Source organism: Mirounga leonina, unplaced genomic scaffold (assembly GCF_011800145.1).
Source record: "Mirounga leonina isolate KUSES-001 unplaced genomic scaffold, KU_Mleo_1.0 Mir_154, whole genome shotgun sequence".
NCBI lineage: Eukaryota > Metazoa > Chordata > Mammalia > Carnivora > Phocidae > Mirounga > Mirounga leonina.
The window spans coordinates 27,095,528-27,116,849 of NW_023270389.1; the positions used below are offsets into that span (position 1 = coordinate 27,095,528).

The 21,322-nt window shown below is 41.7% G+C and overlaps 1 protein-coding gene across 1 annotated transcript in view; it reads left to right on the forward strand.

Moving 5' to 3' along the window:
* KDM5B (lysine demethylase 5B) overlaps positions 1-20,676 on the forward strand; it is a 78,716-nt gene extending 58,040 nt beyond the window's left edge. Inside the window, exons 17-27 of the mRNA XM_035010303.1 lie at positions 1,285-1,435; positions 1,592-1,706; positions 2,351-2,706; positions 3,750-3,888; positions 8,147-8,326; positions 8,973-9,131; positions 13,337-13,822; positions 15,261-15,372; positions 16,473-16,627; positions 18,062-18,382; positions 18,917-20,676. Of these exons, the coding sequence (XP_034866194.1) occupies positions 1,285-1,435; positions 1,592-1,706; positions 2,351-2,706; positions 3,750-3,888; positions 8,147-8,326; positions 8,973-9,131; positions 13,337-13,822; positions 15,261-15,372; positions 16,473-16,627; positions 18,062-18,382; positions 18,917-19,054 (2,312 nt within the window). The 3' untranslated portion in view covers positions 19,055-20,676. The remainder of the gene's footprint in view (positions 1-1,284; positions 1,436-1,591; positions 1,707-2,350; positions 2,707-3,749; positions 3,889-8,146; positions 8,327-8,972; positions 9,132-13,336; positions 13,823-15,260; positions 15,373-16,472; positions 16,628-18,061; positions 18,383-18,916) is intronic.
* The last annotated feature ends 646 nt before the right edge of the window (positions 20,677-21,322 follow it).

Consider the following 21,322-nt stretch of genomic DNA (forward strand, 5'->3'; position numbering starts at 1 on the left):
ACATTTTATATGGAACCTTAGAAAAACATTTTTAAAATGTTTTTTTAAAATTAATATAATCCACCAACCCCCAACACAAAGGAAGCATGTTATTAAATTAGGAGTTTCTGGTTTATCACTTTTGAGTGCTAATCACAGTCACAGTTTCTGTCTCTTGTTATTACCTTGAAAGTCACAACTTCCTTTCCCATCACTTACAAAGTGCAGGAGAAAGGACTGGTCTATGCAACAATGAGAGATCTACATTTGCCTTGTTTTGACAAGTCCATTGTTTTCCATCTCTGAAACATTTCCACATTTTTTAAAATATTTTTTTTTAAAGATTTTAAAAAATTACTTATTTATTTGACAGAGAGAGACCGCAAGAGAGGGAACAAAAGCAGGGAGAGTGGGAGAGGGAGAAGCAGGCTTCCTGCCGAGCAGGGAGCGCGATGCAGGGCTCAATCCCAGGACCCTGGGATCATGACTTAAGCCAAAGGCAGACGCTTAACGACAGAGCCACTCAGGTGCCCCTGAAACATTTCCACACTGAAGAGCAGCTCTAGGCACTTGTGTTTAAAACACTCTAAAGGGGGGGCGCCTGGGTGGCTCAGTTGGTTAAGCGACTGCCTTCGGCTCAGGTCATGATCCTGGAGTCCCGGGATCGAGTCCCGCATCGGGCTCCCTGCTCGGCAGGGAGTCTGCTTCTCCCTCTGACCCTGCTCCCTCTCATGCCCTCTGTCTCTCATTCTCTCTGTCTCAAATAAAAAAAAAAAAAAAAAAAAATCTAATAAAAAAAATAAAAAATAAAAAATAAAACACTCTAAAGGGGCTCCTGGCTGGCTCAGTTGGAAGAGCATGCGACTCTTGATCTTAGGGTCATGAGTTCGAGCCCCACATTGGGTATAGAAATTATTTAAAAATAAAATAAAACTTAAAAAATAAAAATAAAACACTCTATCCTTAGCCAAAAAATAAAAATTAAATGAGCAAATTTAAGATTTTATTTATTTATTTGTCAGAGAGAGAGAGCACAAGCAGGGGGAGCAGCAGAGAGAGAGGGAGAAGCAGGCTCCCCGCTGAGCAAGGAGCCTGATGCGGGACTCGATTCCAGGACCTTGGAATCATGACCTGAGCCGAAGGCAGACGCTTAACCAACTGAGCCACCCAGGCATCCCTTAAATGAACAAATTTATTAATGATTTAAAACATTGCAAATATAAAAGCAAACTCTCCTTTTGTATTTCATACCACTCCTAATAAACATAATGATCACAGAAAAAATGACCTTTTCTTTATTCCTAGGCCTTGTCAGCTTTAAGGCTTTAATTGAAGAATCTGAAATGAAGAAATTCCCAGACAATGATCTTTTGCGTCACCTTCGCTTAGTCACACAGGATGCAGAGAAGTGTGCTTCTGTTGCTCAGCAGCTGCTTAATGGCAAAAGGCAAACTAGGTATGTACTTCCGTTTGAGTTTGGACTCTTTGGTGACTAAACTTGGGAACCTGTTGTGAGTAGTTTTTCCTTCTGTTCAGTATTCCTGTGACATTGAATCTGAGAATGGTGAATATATCATATTCTCATGGCTTCTTTGGGACTTTGTCTTTATAGATACCGATCTGGTGGAGGAAAATCCCAAAATCAATTGACAGTGAATGAGCTCCGACAGTTTGTGACACAGCTGTATGCGCTTCCGTGTGTCCTTAGTCAAACACCTTTGCTAAAGGTAACACTTAGGGATGTGTGGGGAAGCACTTTGGTAATCCTCTAGTTTGTAAATAAATTCAGTTGACGTGATTAAGTCATCTTGGGTGGTTAATTTGTACATTTATTTGCAGATGTTTTATTTTGTTTGTTTGTTTTTTTTAAAGATTTTATTTATTTATTTGAGAGAGAATGAGATAGAGAGCATGAGAGAGAGGAGGGTCAGAGGGAGAAGCAGACTCCCTGCTGAGAAGGGAGCCCGATGCGGGACTCAATCCCGGGACTCCAGGATCATGACCTGAGCCGAAGGCAGTCGCTCAACCAACTGAGCCACCCAGGCGCCCTGCAGATGTTTTTAATAATCTACTGAGTGGTGTGTGTGTGTGTGTGTGTGTGTGTATAAAGAGATTATAACAGGCCTACAAAGGAGAGATAAAGTTGGAAATTTTTACCTTAAAAGTAACCACCTGCTACTCCTTGCAGTTGGTAAAAGGTCTGTTATAGTCACTTCTTTTAGCTGTCATTTGGCTTATATATTATCTCATTTGCCCATACTATTGCTAAAATCCTATGAGATGAAAGAGTCACATTGAATATGTATTCAAGATTCTAAAGAATCCAATTACTGAAATTACTATTTTGATACAACAACCTGTGTTTTTTTAGGATCTCTTGAATCGTGTAGAAGATTTCCAACAGCATAGCCAGAAATTGCTCTCTGAGGAAATGCCCAGTGCTGCAGAGCTGCAAGACTTGCTAGATGTCAGCTTTGAATTTGATGTTGAACTTCCACAGCTTGCTGAGATGCGTATTCGTCTGGAGCAGGCCCGTTGGCTAGAAGAGGTGCAGCAAGCTTGCCTAGACCCCAGCTCCCTTACATTAGATGATATGAGACGTCTCATAGACCTAGGGGTGGGTCTGGCCCCATATTCAGCAGTGGAGAAAGCAATGGCCCGGCTTCAGGAACTGCTTACAGTGTCAGAGCACTGGGATGACAAAGCCAAGAGTCTTCTCAAGGCCAGGTAAAAAAGCAAACTCACCTCTCTCTCGGGGAAGGTTGGGTAATATGTTCATCTTAGAGCAGTAGAGCACAGTGATTGGCATGTGACCGATGTTCAAAAGCTGCAGCTGTACATGTAGAATACATGTAGAAATAGTTGAGATGTTGGGGCTGCTTTGGAACTTGAGTAAAAGAGTATTAATTTTCTTCTTACTTTACTGATTGAAAAAGGAATGGTTCAGATGGAATTGCCTTTTCTAGAGTTGTTTTAATGAAATTTCTTTGGGCCCCAATGATACCATCTTTGAGAGAAGAAAAAGTTTTACAAAAAAGTGAAAAACTATTTAAACCCACAGTTAATAAATTCCCAAGGAGTCTTACTGACACCATTCTGTAAAATGAAGATAGTGCCAGTAATTACCAACAGGAATAGGAATGTACATTTTTGCTGTTCCTTAGTAATTCAGGACACCTTACCCGTGTGAGAGAGATTTGATTGGACTCAAGTAAACCATCTGAGGGGAGAAAGATCACCCCTCCTTAATTTTGCTTTCTGTCTAACAGATCTTCATTGGTCCAGTTGATAACATAGAGTACAAGAAAAAAAATACATGGTTACAGACATTCTTTTGTAACCCTAAAATAGTGGTCATTGAGCAGAGAGCATATTTTTTGATACTATGCTTTTGGTATGTTGATACCCTAGAGAATTTAAATTTTCTTAGTGAAACGGTATGAATCTTGACAGTGTATGTAGTTCAACACAGTAAATTATCATTAAGTTACCTAATGCAAATGAAAAGTTTGTGGTTATAGCAGGATAAAATCAGGGATAAGTAAAACTTAAATTTTACACTGGGTCATTTCCTTTATCTTAGATGCTCTTAAGTTTTATGCAGACATTTGAAACTTAATTTGATATCTAGTAGTTATTGACATTTGAAAAAAATTTATTTGCTATACTGAATTTCTTTTGAAATGGTTTTTCTAGCTTATTTAGTAAACCTTAAGAAAAATGAACCACCATATAAAATGTTAAGTAGTTCTTATATTTCATTTTTGTAGACCTCGGCATTCATTGAACAGCCTTGCTACAGCAGTTAAGGAAATTGAGGAGATCCCCGCATATCTGCCAAATGGTGCAGCTCTGAAAGACTCAGTGCAGAGAGCCAGGGACTGGCTTCAGGATGTGGAGGCCCTGCAGGTTGGTTTAAGAAAAAAATGTCTCGGGGCGCCTGGGTGCCTCAGTCGGTTAAGCATCTGCCTTTGGCTCAGGTCATGATCCCAGGGCCCTGGGATGGAGCCCCACATCGGGCTCTCTGCTTAGCGGGGAGCCTGCTTCTCCCTCTCCCTGCTTGTGCTCTCTTTCTCCGTCAAATAAATAAAGAAAAGAAAAGAAAAAAGAAAAAAATGTCTTGAGTGTATAAGTGCATCTATGAAGAGTAATAATTTAATAAAGGGTACTATGTTGGATTTCACCATACAGATTCAGTCTTTTCGGTTGGCCAGATTAATAATTTATTCAACCTTATGTAAATGTACTTACCCATCTATTGTCCTGACCAGTTGGCTCAATAAAGTTTAGATAATTCAACCAACTTTCTCTGGGAGCTTGGGATCTTCTTAACAAACTTGAGTACTTGGTTAAGGATTGAAGATAAAGTATGGGCGCCTGAGTGGCTCAGTCGGTTAAGCGGCTGCCTTCAGCTCAGGTCATGATCCCAGGGTCCTGGGATTGAGCCCTGCGTTGGGCTCCCTGCTCAGCAGAGAGCCTGCTTCTCCCTCCCTCCTCCCTCTGCCTGCTGCTCTGCCTACTTGTGCATGTGCTCTCTCTCTCTCTGTCAAATAAATAAATAAAATCTTAAAAAAAAAAAGGATCGAAGAGAAAGCTAAAAATGGAAGTTGTGGGGGAAAGGTAGTTTCTGATCTTTGAGTACAGTTGTCTCTTGTTGGCTTTTTAACAACTTCAAGTACAGACAATCAAGAGTAGCAGATGTAATGAATCTGGTTATATGATTACAAGGTGAAAGTAGGCCGGGGCGTAGGAATTTTTCACCAAGTAGTGACTTTTTTTTTTTAATTTAAAGATTTTATTTATTTATTTGTGAGAGAGAGAATAAGAAAGAGAGCATGAGATAGAGGGTCAGAGGGAGAACGGACTCCCTGCTGAGCAGGGATCCCGATGCAGGACTTGATCCTGGGACTCCAGAATCATGACCTGAGCCAAAGGCAGTTGCTTAACCAACTGAGCCACCCAGGTGCCCCTCACCAAGTAGTGACTTAAAGCGCCTCCCTACCCCTACAAAAGAAATGAAACTTAACAAGTTCCAAAGTAATCAGCACTAAGTATATATGGTCCTATGTTTGATGTCATACTTAATGACTTGCCTATACGTTAAAAAAGAGTTAGATTCAGGGGCTCTTGGGTGGCTCAGTCGGTTGAGCATCTGCCTTTGACTTAGTTCATGATCCCTGGGTCCTGGGATCGAGCCCCGCGTTGGGCTCCCTGCTCAGCGGGGAGTGTGTTTCTCCCTCTCCCTCTGTTTCCTCCCCCTGCTTGTGCTCTCTCTCTCTCTCTCTTTCCCTCTCTGTCAAATAACTAAATAAAATCTTTAAAAAAAAAATTAAATAAAAAAGAGTTAAATTCACTTGTAGCATTATTAAGGTACAGACAAAAGGCATTCTGTGATTTACACAATTGCAGCTGGATAACTTCATTTGAAAAGTGGTTGGTGGGGAGTGTCTTCCTTTATCTTCGTAATCTTTGTAGATCAGTAGGTCTTATGGACCTATTGAGAAAAAAAGATCTTTGAATTATTTAATGTGCTAGGTTTTTATTTTTTTTTATTTTTATTTTTTTAAAGATTTTATTTATTAATTTGAGACACAGAGATACAGAGAGAGAGAGAACATGAGCAGTGGGAGAGGCAGAGGGAGAGGAAGAAGCAGACTCCCCGCTGAGTCAGGAGCCCGATGTGGGACTCGATCCCAGGACCCCGGGATCATGACCCGAGCCGAAGGCAGACGCTTAACCATCTGAGCCACCCAGGCGCCCCAATGTGCTAGGTTTTTAAAAATTTATCTCATACTTGAGTCTCAAGTTCTGTTTTGTTGAAGCCATCAGATTCCAAGAATAAAAAATACTATCTGGTTTTCTGAATATTTGTCTAATTTTAAGTTGTGCTAATTGATTAATTTTGCTAACAAGAAATGCCAAACCAGGCAGATTTAGCCAGATGTTTGCAACAAAACATCTGGTCATCAATTCTAGTTAAAAGGGAAGAGAGAATATGCTGTTGTTTGATAAATATTATTACTTAATTAAGGGGTGACCCCAGCTAGCCAAAGAAAAAACCAAGGGAAGTATTTACTGTGTACATAAACTTCCTTAATGGGAGTTTTAGATGCAGGCTCTTGTTAATGATGGTTGGAACTATAGTTGATTAGTTTTAATCACAGTCCCCCTTTTTACTTATGATTGGTGGCAGCCAGAAAGGCAAGGTGAGGTCATTGCAATAAGGAGAGATGAGCATGTGAGGTCAGAAAGAGGACATATTTCTGGGTAGGCTTGCTCTATTTATATTTTGTAATGTGTATACTACTTAGTACTTTGTTTTCAATAGTGCCCACAAGGACAAAAAGCAAGTTTTGCTCCATTCCTGAAATAATAGCCTGGCCTTTACTTGCATCATATACTTAAGGACTAATGGAGAGATGTGACTAACAACAAGGAGCCTCTTCATATTTAGTGGATTATGTATTTTACAATGTTACTCAGTATTCTGCTTTACACATAGGTAGCATTCCATTTATTTCTAAATTAAATATTAAAGACAGCATGTATTTTGTGAGTCACTTTAAGTGTCTAGCAGAACATTTACACACTTACAGTTCCAATCCTGTAAGAATAAATACCAAAGGAGTGAAACATCAAGTTCCTAGTCTATATTCAGTTTTCCCCAATTTCCCCAAAAATTTCCCTTCTGGTTGTTTATCTAGTCCACCACCACATGTTGTACCTTATTGACATGTGTCTTTAAGTTTCTTTGAATCTTGTGGTGTTTTCTTCCCTACCCTACTTTCTTTCATGTCACTGTCTAGAATAGTTACCCCGTGGTAAGTTCTGCCTTCTGGATTTGTCTGGTTATTTCCTTGTGGTATGTTCTATCTTCGGTGTTTCCTCTAAATTGGAAGTTAGTTTCAAAGAGTTGATGGATTGAAGTTAAATACTTTTTACTTAGAATAATATCAAAATATCAGCTGATACTATATACTTTGTATGGCTTCACATCAGGAGACACATTTTGATGACCTGCTTAGTGAAGCTAAGATTTACCATTGTATTAGAGGGACACTAGTGCTCCCCACACCCAACCTAATGTTTTTATTCTTCTTCCAGTTTGGGTCTCTCATTCTCAAAATGTGGTGCCAGGAGTGCCTGGGTGGCTCAGTCGGTTAAGTGTCTGCCTTTGGCTCAGGTCATGATCCCAGGATCCTGGGATAGAGCCCCGCATTGGGCTCCCTGCGCAGTGGGGAATCTGCTCCTCTCTGCCCCTCTGCCCCTCTCCCTGCTTGTGCTCACTCTCTCTCTCACTCAGATAAACAAATAACACCTTAAATGTGGTCCCAGTACCAAAAGCATCAGCATCATCTGGAAACTTGTTAAGAAATGTAAATTCATGGATTCTTCCCTGGTGACCTGAATCAGAATATCTGGGGGTGGGGCCCAGGAAACTTGTTTAAATAAGCATTCCAGATTATTCTTAATGCATATGAAAGTTTGAGAACCAGTGGGACTTTTTCCTCATTTTAGTTTTCTGAATAATTTATACTGAGTTACTTCATCATTGGGTGGATTGGAGTAAAATATTGTTGCTTTTGTTAACATAAGTCAGTGTGAAAACCTTTTGAGTTATTGCAAATCTACATTTCTCTTTAATTTTTTTCAAGCTATCTATAGGGATCAAGATGACATGTGAGGGCGCCTGGGTGGCTCAGTTGGTTAAGCAACTGCCTTCGGCTCAGTTCATGATCCCGGAGTCCCGGGATCGAGTCCCGCATCGGGCTCCTTGCTCGGCAGGGAGTCTGCTTCTCCCTCTGACCCTCCTCCCTCTCATGCTCTCTGTCCCTCATTCTCTCTCTCGCAAATAAATAAAATCTTAAAAAAAAAAAGATGACAAGGAAGGGCATAAAAAGTCAACAAAGAGATCACAGTGTATGTCCTGTTCATAGTTGTATCCTTGGGGACTAGCACAAACTAGGTTCTTTTAAAGTATTTGTTAAGTGAAGGAAGACATGTTACCCACACCCCCACTATCATTGGTCAGCTGGCAAATTTTGTCCATCTCTATGAAATTAACATGTTGAAATAATGGAGTAGGTCTACTCTGAATTGTGCTTTTCCCACTTTGCAGAGAAGTACTCTTTTTTCTAAGTTGCTACAATTTCTCTTGACTCGTTAGGTTGGAGGACGCGTGCCAGTGTTAGACACGCTCATAGAACTTGTTACCCGAGGCCGATCTATCCCAGTACATCTAAATTCTTTACCAAGACTGGAATTACTAGTAGCTGAGGTCCAGGCTTGGAAGGAATGTGCTGCTAATACATTCTTGACTGAGAATTCTCCATATTCTCTCTTAGAGGTAAGTTTGCAACCAGCCCATCTACAAGACCTTAGGATCTCTTAGCTTATAGAACATGCAGTCCCTTCCCTCACAAAGGTGGCGTCGCTGACTGATCTACATTCTGGGAGTTATTTTTTTCAGTAGAGCCAGGGAAATTCTTCTGAACTGCCAGTGAAATAACCTTTAAGTGTTACCTGGATACATTTAGGGATAGCATTCAATATCTAAAGAAGAACATTTTTCTCATTGAAGTTCCTCAGTCTGGGTTGAAATTGGACTTTTTTTTAACCTTGGCCATGCTGCACCATTTGCATTTAATAAGCCTGGTAAATGGTCTTCTCCACCTCTCATGAAGTGCTGGAGTTGCACTTTGTGTATTTTTTGTAAGCTGATACCGGTTGTACATTATGACTGGAATTGGTGTATATCACATTGAACTTACGGTTTCACCCAATCTATAATCAAAGTCAATGTTTTGTGAAATTCATTCCCTCCCTCCTTCCCTTTATACAGAAGAGTTTTCTGGCTTTAGAGTGGCATGTGACAGAGAAAATGTTAGATAATAAGTTTACATCCTTCCCACTGCTTAGGCTTTTACTGTGGGGCTTCCTAAGGCTTTATCTGAAATCCATCTTACCGGTAGTTGTGCTTTGCCCCACATTAGGTGCTGTGTCCTCGATGTGACATTGGCCTTTGGGGATTGAAGAGGAAGCAGAGAAAGTTCAAGGAGCCCTTGCCAAGTGGAAAGAAGAAAAGCACCAAACTAGAGAGTCTGAGTGACCTGGAGAGAGCTTTAAGTGAAAGCAAGGAGACTGCTTCAGCTGTACGTAGTGGGGCTTTTTCTTCTTTCTCTGTTGCTTAGGGGGGATGATTTCTAACCCTTTCTTGTTCACAGGGATATTGGTAAGGTATGTAAAAGGGTAACCTTAAGAGTACTCCGTTTTACCAAAAAGACTTTCTGAAAATTGTCAAATGTAAACGTTTTGAGTAGAAGATACATAGAGGTGCAGCAGGTACAGGGAGGGCCTCCCAGTCTGAGTTCTGCAGACTGTCTTGTCATTGCCTGTGGGTTGATCCCGGGATGCTGACTGAGGATATCAAGGTTAACAGATAAGTGAAACTGTACTGCCAACTTACTAATTTACAACAGGAAATACACATAAGGGGTGCCTGGCTGGCTCAGTGGGTGGAGCGTGTGACTCTTGATCTCAGGGTTGTGAGTTCAAGCCCCACGTTGGGCATAGAGCTTACTAAGTAAGTAAGTAAAATAAATAAATACACAAACACACATGCTTAAAAAATACACTTAAAAGCGTATTGGATACCTTTGAGTCTGACTTCATTTAGTAAGCACTGTTGATTCAAAGCTGGTATCATCATAAGAAGCTGAAGCAGAGTCTTTTTTTTTTTTTAAGTATAAATTTTTTTTATTCTTATGTTAATCCCCATACATTACATCATTAGTTTTAGATGAAGTGTTCCATGATTCATTGTTTGTGCATAACACCCAGTGCTCCATGCAGAATGTGCCCTCCTCAATACCCACCACCAGGCTAACCCATCCTCCCACCCCCCTCCCCTCTAGAACCCTCAGTTTGTTTTTCAGAGTCCATTGTCTCTCATGGTTCGACTACCCCTCCGATTTCCCCCGCTTCATTCTTCCCCTCCCGCTACCTTCTTCTTTTTTTTTTCTTAACATATATTGCATTATTTGTTTCAGAGGTACAGATCTGAGATTCAACAGTCTTGCACAATTCACAGCGCTTACCAGAGCACATACCCTCCCCAGTGTCTATCACCCAGTCACCCCATCCCTCCCACCCCACCCCCCACTCCAGCAACCCTCAGTGAAGCAGAGTCTTAACTCATAGTCAGTGAGCCCCACAGTATTAGAACAAAAGAAGATAGGTAATTTGGATGCTTAGATTTTTTTCTTTTATTGAGCTATAATTGGCATATAACATTATGTTAGTTTCAAGTGTACAGCATAGTGATTTGATTGATCACCGCAATAAGTCTAGTTAATAGTTAACATCAATCACCGCACATAGTTACAAACATTTTCTTATGGTGAGAAATTTAAAAATCTACTCTTAGCCATGTCCAAGTATACAATACGGTACAGTATTAACTATAGTCAGCATGCTGTACCTTATATCCTCAGGACTTATTTTATAACAGGAAGTTTGTACCTTTAGACTGCCTTTACCCAGTTAGCCCACTCCCCACCCCCTGCCTCTGGCAGCCATTGATTTGTTCTCTGTTAACTGTGGGTTTGGGGTTTTTTGGGTTTTTTTTTTTTTTGGATTCATACAATATTAGTCTTTGACTTATTTCACTTAGCCCAACGCAATTACAATCCATCTATATTGTTGCAAGTGGCGAGATTTCCTTTTTTTTTTTTAATGGCTGAATAATATTCTATTGTATGTACATACACCACATCTTCTTTATCCGTTCATCCACTGATGGACACTTGAGTTGCTTCCATGTCTTGGCTACTGTAAATAATGTTGCAGTGAACATGGGGGGTGCAGGTAGCTTTTTAATAAGTTAGTGTTTTTCTTTCTTCAGATAAATACCCAGAAGTGGAATTGAATTGCTGGATCATTTGGTATTTCTATTTTTAATTTTTTGAGGAGCCTCCATATTGTTTTCCAGAGTGACTGTACTGATTTACATTCCCACCAACAGTGCACAGGGTTCCCTTTTTTTTCCACATCCTCACCAACATGTGTTACTTCTTGGCATTTTTGATATAATAGCCATTCTGCTAGGTGTGAGGTGATCTTGCATTATGATTTTGATTTGCAGTTTCATGGTTGACCATCTTTTCATATACCTGTGTCGTCTTTGTATGTCTTCTTTAGAAAAATAGTCCTATCCTCTGCCTATGTTTGTTTTTTGCTATTAAGTTGTATGTGTTCTTTATCTATTTTGGATATTAACCCCTTATCAGGTGTGTGCTTTGCCAATACTTTCTTCTATTCTGTAGGTCACCTTTTAATTTCGTTGGTTTCCTTTGTTGAGCAAAAGCTTTTTAGTTGGATGTAGTCCCACCTGGGTGCTTTAAGTGGCACAGAGTGTTGCCCACTGTAGAATTGGACTATCCCAGCTCCAAGGACTGGACTAGATGGGATTAATCTCTGGTCAGGGCATCTTCTTCCCAGTCCGTTCCTTTGTAGCTACCTGACTTCTCTGGTGACTGACGTGGGATTGCCTTGATTTGTGTATTTTGACACAGACTTCCTTAGGGCATATTTGTATATTGAGTCAGTTTTTAATCAGATTGTGCTGCTTGAGCATCATTCTGGTTTTTTTAAGGAGCTGCTTTCCACTGTTACTGTGGTCTATTTTTGTAAAGCCACTGTCTGTTTTGAATTTTGCATGCTATATCTTTCAGAGTCTAGTCTCTGCCCATCTAGTGTATGAATCCCTGGCTTAAGAAAACTCATACATTACCTGTTGATTTCATAGTAGAACTCTGAAAGATAAGCTGTTTGCTCTCCATTCGTGAGTTCTAGGGAGGCACCTTGTTATCACATAACCCATATATACTGCCTGTACACTGTTTTTGTCTACAGAAATAAGTGGATTTTTAAAAAATATACCAAAGGTTTGTTACCTAATTTACTTCTAGATCTTTTTGTTTCTTCCTTAATCATTCATACATTTTCTTTCCCATTCCAAAAAGAGATAATGGAGAGTTCGTTCTGGCCTTAAGACTCAGGGCACCTTATCTGGTGAATCATCACAGGTCTGATGGTGGGTGGGTGTGGTAACTGGGAATGGTTTTAACTGTGACAGATTAACATTTTAAGGATTTGGGAATAGAATTGGGGAAAGGAGTGGTTCCTGCAGCCTGTAGCTTTTGTTTCTAGAGCGGAGAACTCAGTTTTTAAAATCTACACTCCCCCCCCCCCCCCCCCCCCATTTATCTGTTTCTATATCAGTGAAGTGCTGGAGGAGGACTTCGGTAGTCCAGCCTTTCACTGGGGAAACTGGATATTAAGTTTCAAGGTGGTAGTGGTTAACTCTCGACGTAGCCAGTGATTTTAGTTTATCACATTTAGATAGCTTTTATTTCATGGTGCATAATGAATAGATCTGTAATGCCTGGACCTGTTTATATATTGGATACCTTGTATAGTAGATGCTTAGTCCGTTCATGTAAAGGTTTCACTTAATGGACATCTTGTAAATATTGTTCAGGAATATGTTCAATGTCACTTCAGCTTTTTACTGTGAAGTTGGTTCTGTTTATGTGTTATTTTCAAGTCTCTTAATACAGGTTAACTGAACTCCCCACTTTCGTGGGACATGGCTCTCGTTTAGAGAGGAAAGAACCTGCCACTGCAGAAAAGCAGCTTGCTTTTGTCTGTGCCCTAATGAGCTTATTTTATGTAAAGCATGTACATGTGCGTGCACATGTGTGTGTAAGAAAAGTCTGGTAAAGTGCTTTCTGTTTAATTATCTCATGAGGTATCCAGTTTCATTATCTACTGTGTCCAGCCCACGTATAAGGCCTTAATGTTAAAGATAGTAAGAGGCATAAACTGCCATCGTGTAGTGGCTGCTTTAGAGACTTTTCTATCCAAAGTACCTCTCTAAAAGAACACAGAAGCTAATGGAACTACGAAAACATGGAGAACCCCAGGAATTAGTGCACGTAGAATGTGAAAAGCCTGTATCTTTTAAGAGAAGTAAATGTGCAAGGAAGTTGGACTTTAAGAAGTAGTATGTGCTCAGTAATTGCTCACATTGTTCACTGTGTGCCCGGCAGAGCGTGCTCTGGCACAGGGCTCTCAGGTAATCATCACTGCAGCCCTGGGAGGTAGGTGTACTATGAACTCCATTTTATACATGTGAACATTTAGCCACAGTGGAACGTGCTGCCCAGGGCCATTCATATAACTTAGTGAGACGGAGCCAGGATTTAAATGTAGATCATCTACTCTGAGACCCTTGAGATTTAGGAGAGGGCTGAATTCTCTCTGACATTGTCCTTGATTGTTAAATTCTTTTTAGATGGCAACACTTGGGGAAGCTCGGCTAAGGGAAATGGAAGCCTTGCAGTCTCTCAGACTAGCCAATGAAGGGAAGTTGCTGTCACCTGTCCAAGATGTGGAGCTGAAAGTCTGCCTATGTCAGAAGGCCCCAGCTGCCCCCATGATCCAGTGTGAACTCTGCAGAGATGCTTTCCACAGTAGCTGTGTGGCGGTACCCAGTATTTCACAAGGCCCCCGCATCTGGCTTTGTCCCCATTGTCGGAGGTCAGAGAAACCTCCATTAGAGAAAATTCTGCCCCTGCTGGCTTCCCTGCAGCGTATCCGAGTTCGCCTTCCTGAGGGAGATGCACTTCGATATATGATCGAAAGAACCGTGAACTGGCAACACAGAGCCCAGCAGCTGCTTTCATCAGGGACTCTCAAATCTGTGCAAGATCGAGTGGGCTCAGGACTATGGTATAGCAGATGGCAAGCTTCAGCAGGACAGGTGTCTGAGACAAACAAGGTGAGTCTGGACTTTCCTTTGCCAGTTACTGGAATCCGCCGAGCTCTGTCCCTTTCCCCGGCACCTTCCGCTCTGGTACTGTTGCTGTTCCTGGTGATGGCTTGACTGGTACCAGTGCTCACTTTTAAGCTCCCCGCTTCGAGGGCTCTGTGTCCCGACCGTGCTTTCGTTTTCTCTGTTCCTGGCACTCCGAAGGGGTCTCTCAGGCAGTCTGCTTCTGGAGAGCAGATTTCCCCTTTTCATAGGTACGTATAGTTTTCCCATTGATGTGTATGAATTCCAGACACATATTTAATATGTATGGAGTTTTAGGATTTTTATTTGACTGCTTTTTTCCCCCTGCTTCCTCTCATGTAAGTCACTGACTAGAGGGGAAAGCGCTTTCTGCCTTGTGTCTCTTACTGCCCCTGGAGGAAAGAATAAGTTCTGAAGTGTCTGAGTACTGTGTGTGGCTTCAGAGGAAAGGCAGTGGGTTTCATACCATCCATGATCTTTCCGCTATAAAAGCAAGATTCTTCTGACCATCCCTGGGATGGGCAGAGTTTTTTGTCTTCTTCCATAGAAGGTGACTGCAGGAAAAAAATGTGAAAATATCAGAAAAGTACAATCAGAGGGCAGTGTTCAGCCTTGATATGAGTGTGACCTGATTTTCAGATCTCATACAGAGTTCTCTAGCCGAGATCTCGCAGCTCTCTTGTGCTGTACTAACACAGTGAATTAGGAGTTAAATGTTCAGCTGATCAAAAATAAAAGACGAAAAATTGATTTCCATCATATTTGTATCCTTGTTTTCTTTTACATTTCTTTCCAGGCTTGTGAAATACAGTGTCTGGGTCTTAGCAAATGATGAATTAAATTTTAGTTGCATAGGGTGAGTTGTCGTCATTTGGGTAGCCTATAGGGGAGACATTTATGTTCTTTACCCAAGACAGGCTAGAAGTTCACCTTTATTGACAAAAGGAGGGGACACAACTGTTACTTATTTACTAGTTCAGAGTCAAAGGAGTGTTTCTCCTAGCACTTTTTAATAAACACTAAGGAAGGGAGGAAGGTGGACGTGCATGAGATCTGACAGTTCCTCAGTCAGTTTGCTCAAAGGGGCACATGTCTGTGTTCATTGTGTTATAACCTTCATTAGGAGAATTACATAGGGTATAAAAAGGCTGTAAGATCTGTTCTCATGCAAAGAAAATACCTTATTTCCCAACGGTGCTCTTGACCTCTGTGGAATCAGTCCAAGTAAAACCAGGAAGACTAAAGGCTTGGTGGATATGAGTTGATGTGGCTAAATCTAAAATACTTGGAGACTTCTTTCAGTTGGGAATTGAAGTCCTTCTTTCCTGTTTGCCTGCTTGATAACCCAAACTACATTCCTTGGACTGGTGGGAGAATTTTTAATCTGAAAAAGCCTTCCTATAAAATGTTTTCTTTCCATTAGGTGTCTCAGCCTACTGGCACAACATCCTTTTCCTTGCCTGATGACTGGGACAGCAGAGCCTCATATGTACACTCTCCCTTCTCCACTGGCCGAAGTTGTATCCCCCTCCATGGTTTGTATTTATTACGTTGATGAGGAGGAGGAGGAGGGCTGGGTAGTAAAGAGTAATCTTGCAGTAGGTTTTTGTTGTTCAGATACATGAAGACTTTATCCTCAAATGTCGGATATGGGTTACTAAGAATTTGCAAGGTAGGAGGAGGATCATGCTTGAAGGTTTATAAATGCAAAGCAAATAGGAAAAGGCTTTAATACATTGCTTTCAGGGATGAAAGGGTTAATCCCATGCCAACTGACTTTTAAATACCAGCCATTTCAGTCAGATGCTAAGTCCTGGGCTTCTTTGGGATCGTAGAGATAATCTATACTTGAAACCTACCTCCTTTTTTCTATGTTGACTCAAACTACACAGGTCCACTTATACACAGGTTTTCTCAATAAATACAGTACAGTAAATGTGTATTTTCTCTTATGATTTTAACAGTCTCTTCTCTTTAGCTTGCTTTATTCTAGGAATAGTATATAATACATAAGCATACAAAATATGTTAATCAGCTGTTCATGTTATTGGTAAGGCTTCCGGTCAACAGTAGGCTATTAGCACTTAAGTTTTTGGGGGGAGTTAAAAGTAACCCATGGATTTTCCACTGTTTTAGGGATTTAGCACCCCCAACTCCCACGTTATTCAAGGGTCAGCTGTGCTTACGTATACTTGACTGCCCCAGGAGTTCTGCCTGGAGCCGTGGTGGGAGTCCTAATCCTTAGTCATGCCCTCCCACTATGTGTTTGGTAATGGGGTTGGAGCTACTCAGTCCACCCAGATTGCCCACGTCTTGGCCTGTTCTGTGCTTTCTATTGAAAGCAGAAGCTATCAAGGCAGATGCACGACCTCTTCTGTGTTAGCAATAATTAAGTAAGAGGGGATTCAGTGTAGACTTAGTACTTCCCTAGTAATCAGAAGCCTGAGAAAATCTTAGTTTGGGCTCGTATTATATCGTGGCTTTAGACACATTACATGAACCTAATATAATTTTACAAGGCGAGGGTGGCAGTGGTATGAGGGGTATGAGGGGTGGTCCTGCTGTGCTTGCAGGTCTCAATGTCCATGTGAAACACCCTCTATTATCATTACACTTTGTTGTGGTCTTTAAACAGGTATTAGTCCAGAAGTGAATGAACTGTTGATGGAAGCCCAGTTGCTCCAGGTATCCCTTCCTGAAATTCAGGAACTTTACCAGACTTTACTTGCAAAGCCAACCCCTGCTCAGCAAACTGACCGAATTTCACCAGCTAGACCCAGCAGTGAGAAGGTGAGTGTCTGACAGGCAGCTGGGGAATATAGTCTAGGGTTGGGAGCATGATTTTTAGGTCATTCCATCTAAATAGTTCAGTGAATGAGATGCTGTGTCGATCATGAAAAAGATGCAAACTGTCTAATTCACAACCCCATTCCTAAGACTGTCAATGAGCAGAGGGGTGTTAGGCATCACTTTGGGCTCACATCCTGGAGTTTGGTGCTGTTTTTTAAGTGACCGTGAATTTTTTTTTCCTTTTAGCATGGTGCTTTTCATCATTCCGATGTGATAATAGCTAGAAGCAGGATTATTTTTTTGTAAGAGAAATACTGTAGAGATGAAAATCTAATTATAGTTGGGAAGGCCTTTTGGTATAAAGCTTTCAAAACCTAAAGAACATCTTGGAGTTAACGTTTAACAAATGCTTTAATTGCTCTAACCCTAACAGGACAGCTGGTGTGAGGACTGGGTCATCAGACTGAGGGTGCCTGTTTTGAGTGCTGACTTACTTGAAGGGGATAGATACCATGTGTGTTCTGTGTCTTAGCTTAAAGATGCTGCTACTTTCTCTTAGTAAGCTAACTGACCTATAACATTCAAAACTCCTGAGAATATAGTCAGGATAGGGAAGAATCTCACTATCAAATACCATTTAGAATTTTATTTTTTTAATATTTTTAAATTAAAAAAATATTTATTTATTTGAGAGAGAGAATGTAGAGCGAGGGGCAGAGGGAGAGGAAGAGCAGACTCCCCACTGAGCATGGAGCTCGATCCCATGACCCTGAGATCATGACCTGAGCCGAAACCAAGAGTCAGATGCTCAACCAACTGAGCCACCCAGGCACCCCTAGAATTTTATTTTTCATTACGATACCAAAGAGTAGTGTAGCACTATTACTGGTTATGTTCAATTAATGAACCTTACTTCTGTATGGGGTGGGAATGTATGTCCTTAAAGAAGGAAGGTATTAGCACGGTTCCTTAGAAGTCTGTAGGTCAAAGGATAAGCATACACACCTAGGTAGAAACTACATGGTAGTCTTTTACTCCTGTAGTTGGTGGAGAGGAGAATGTAGGCATCTCCGCATCTTCTGGTGCTAATTTGAAAGCTAATCATGTCTTTAACATTTCCTTTTTCCACTATTTCTTTTGATAGCACTAACAGTTCGGCTAGCTAAACTCAAGCAGGTTGTCCCATAGGACATGAGGGGATGTGATGGCTTTTTTTTTTTTTTAATAAGTCTTCTCTGCACCTAATGTGGGGCTCGAGCTCAGCCCAAGATTGCATCGCACGCTCTTCTCCAACTGAGCCAGCCAGGTGCCCTGGGTTGCAGGATTTTTAAAATGTTGATGAGAGATCATCCGAACTCTCATACAGCTAATACTTCACTAGTTTGAGTAACAGGCAGAACTGTCGGCTAAAATTGACTTTGCCTATCCACCCAGAATGAGTGCTGCCGCGGGAAGCGAGATGGAATCAACAGTCTTGAGAGAAAACTGAAGAGACGCCTGGAAAGAGAAGGCCTCTCCAGTGATCGGTGGGATCGAGTTAAAAAAATGCGGACCCCCAAAAAGAAGAAAATCAAACTGAGCCACTCCAAGGACATGAACAGTTTCAAGTTAGAGAGAGAGCGTAGCTATGAATTAGTCCGTTCTGCCGAAACTCATTCCCTGCCCTCAGACACATCCTATTCCGAACAGGAGGACTCTGAGGATGAAGATGCCATCTGCCCAGCTGTGAGCTGCCTGCAGCCAGAAGGAGATGAGGTCAGTGAGGTTTGGGCCATAGAGGACGTGCTTTCCCTTAACTCAGAAACCCTGTAAACTACACCTCATCTCGCTGGGTCTTTCTCTTCTGCTTATCTGCTTTGAGCTGATCTGAATGGATTGCTCAGCCCTCCCCCACTGATATCTCTGCTCTTAACCATCGTTCCTGGGTCTTCTCCCTTTTCTTGAAGAAACTCTTATTCTTCCCTTTTTCCTCTTCCTGCTCTTCCAGCTTTCACCGTCCCGGCGCTAAGAAGGTGGGAGGGATGCCGATGTAATGCCCTTTTGCTTACTTACCACAGGGCGGCGCTGTCTTAACCCCAAAGCAGTCACGACTTGAAGAATGGCTTTGACTTGGTTGCTTTGGCTGGTGGGCCAGCTGCACTCATGTGGCGTAGCTGTTGTGCCTGAGGTCCCGGTGGTGGGACAGTGGCCGGTAGTGGCAAACGGCCTGAATATCTTGAGGCTGGCCTGCCCAATTTCGAATCACATTTTTTCCTCTGAAAATCCCGTCTCCCTGCTCTTTGTAACCAGGTGGACTGGGTCCAGTGTGATGGCAGCTGCAATCAGTGGTTTCACCAGGTCTGTGTTGGTGTTTCTCCAGAGATGGCCGAGAAGGAAGACTACATCTGTGTGCGCTGTACTGTGAAGGACGCACCAAGCCGAAAATAAAAAACACAAACACAAACAACCCCCCCCCCCAACCACTTAATGTAATTCAGGACTCCAACCAAGAAGATTTCTTCAATTTCTCAGCAAAGCTGCAGGACTGGTACTCAAACCAGCCTGTAAACGGTGCTATTTCTATTCCTTATGGGATCATTTTTCCAGAACTCTTTGAAAAAAAGAAAAAACAACTAAAAAAATTTTTGACACTTTTTGTATTTTTTTCCTTACGAGCTGTTTGTGGTTGTTGAGGTTTGAAATGCTGACTGGTTTTTCCGCAGGGGTTTCCACCAGTTTGGAAGGCATCGGAGCTTTTGCACCTTTCCATGTACAGCATTAAAATCTTACCTCTGTCTGGGATTTACCGGCTTACGAGTCCAACTCCGTTTCAGTGCCCAGAAGGGCACCAGAAATTCCAGTAAATCCTCATTTGAGGAGTTTCTCTCTTGTTTACTCTGTTACCATATTGGGGACCTTAAGTTTTTCACTTTTGGGGTTTTTGTTTGTTTCTTTATCCACTTTTCTTTTTCCTGGTAGACTAGGTTTATTTATCAAAGCAATAACTTCTGTGTTGGTTTCAGTGGCTGGAATTAAAACAAAACAAAACAAACTTCCAAACAGTGTGTTGGTGCTTTAGCATTTGGTTGATGTACAGAACACAAATGTCTAGTTTCTAGTGTCACTGATGAACTAGTGATGTAGAAAAGAGACTGCTCTGTAAGTAATTTGCCACGGCTGTATTTTGGCTTTTCCCCTGCCCCTCCCTTCCTCTCCTACTATTTTTTTGGTAGCTTGTATCAAATTGTTGCAGTTTATATTGTGGAATAAATCCTTGGTCCTAATTTAACACTAAATGCTGGTTATTTAGAGCCATTAGACTACAGCTTCTCATGCCCCTCTACCTTGTGGGCTTGGAAGAGCGAGACGGGGGGTTGCTTGCTTTTGCCTCTGCCCAACTAGGCTACAGTAGCAGTGGATTGTTCTTCTGTATCCTGCTCTGTTTGGTGGGCCGTATGCTTCCCATCTCTACTAATAACCCCACCCAGTCTTCACGGAATAGAACTTATCTTTAAAGCCATGCTGTTTTTAAATAAGCTTACCAGAATGGTGGCAAATCATTCCAATCCTCAAATCAGTCCTCCTGTGTAAATGGTGTCTCTATTATATTGGAATTGACAGGGAAACTTGGTTTAGGGTTAAGATGTCAAAAGGAAATTTAAGGAAGATGGATCTTTGCGGATGGCTAGGAAAGTGTGGGTCGAGGGACAGCTTGTGAACAGGCAGGCTCTGCCTCCGTGACTTCTTCCTGTCGCTTTCTAACTTTAGCTGCTGTTACTGGTTGTCGATAGTCCACAGCCTTTCCCCTCCTTTCTTTTATTTTAAAGGACTCTGTTCTGCAGTGGAGAAGACCTTCTGGGGAACAGAACAGACTCTTGCTTGGTTTTTCCTCTTCTGTTGGTAATACTTATTTTCCCCCCATTCTGTAGCCATAAACCTGGAGATGGGTAGAACTAGTGGGTCTTTAATAAAACAAAACAACAAAAACAGCAGTTTGTGATGTAGCAGAGATTTAAATGTACTATATCCCCTTTGATGCAATTCAAATAATTAAATCTCTTTAAGAATGACTTGTAATTGTCTGCAGCTTTCCCACAGTTGTTGTGATGTCTCTCCTTGTCTGGTGGGGGCTCTGGGGCCAAAAGAGAAGAAGAGTCTCCAGAGTACAATCTGGAATAATAGTGGTTTGGCCTTTTTTAAGCATCCAAATTCTTAGAACCCCCTGACTTTGGGAGAGGATGCCATCTGTCCCAGTTCCATTGAGAATATAACTGAAAGGGGACACTGCAGCTGAAATAAAGCCTTTGCCTTTAGAGAGCTTTTGCCCATCTGGTATGCACCTCCTGTGCTCCCTCCTCGTGTTCTTCCTCACGTATGGGTTGTCCACAGTCCCTGATGACAGCATTCCCGGTGAGGTGGATTCTTTGCCTCTCTGAGTTAGTGGGGGAAGGGCAAGAAGGATATGTTTTTACCACCCCGTCCCCCATGAGAGGGCCACTGATGTGTTTACATATGATGATATTGAAGTTGGAGAGAGCGTCACCTGCCCAGTGATACTGCTGGTGAATGACAAAGCCTGGGTGGTGTCTTGCAGGTCTCTGGTTTTCCTCCTACCTTGTGCACTAACACAGCAAATGAACAAAGGTACATCTACCTTCTAATTGATCCCTTCTGTTAAGTACCCAGATCGACTACCAAGTGATGTTTATCTAAAAA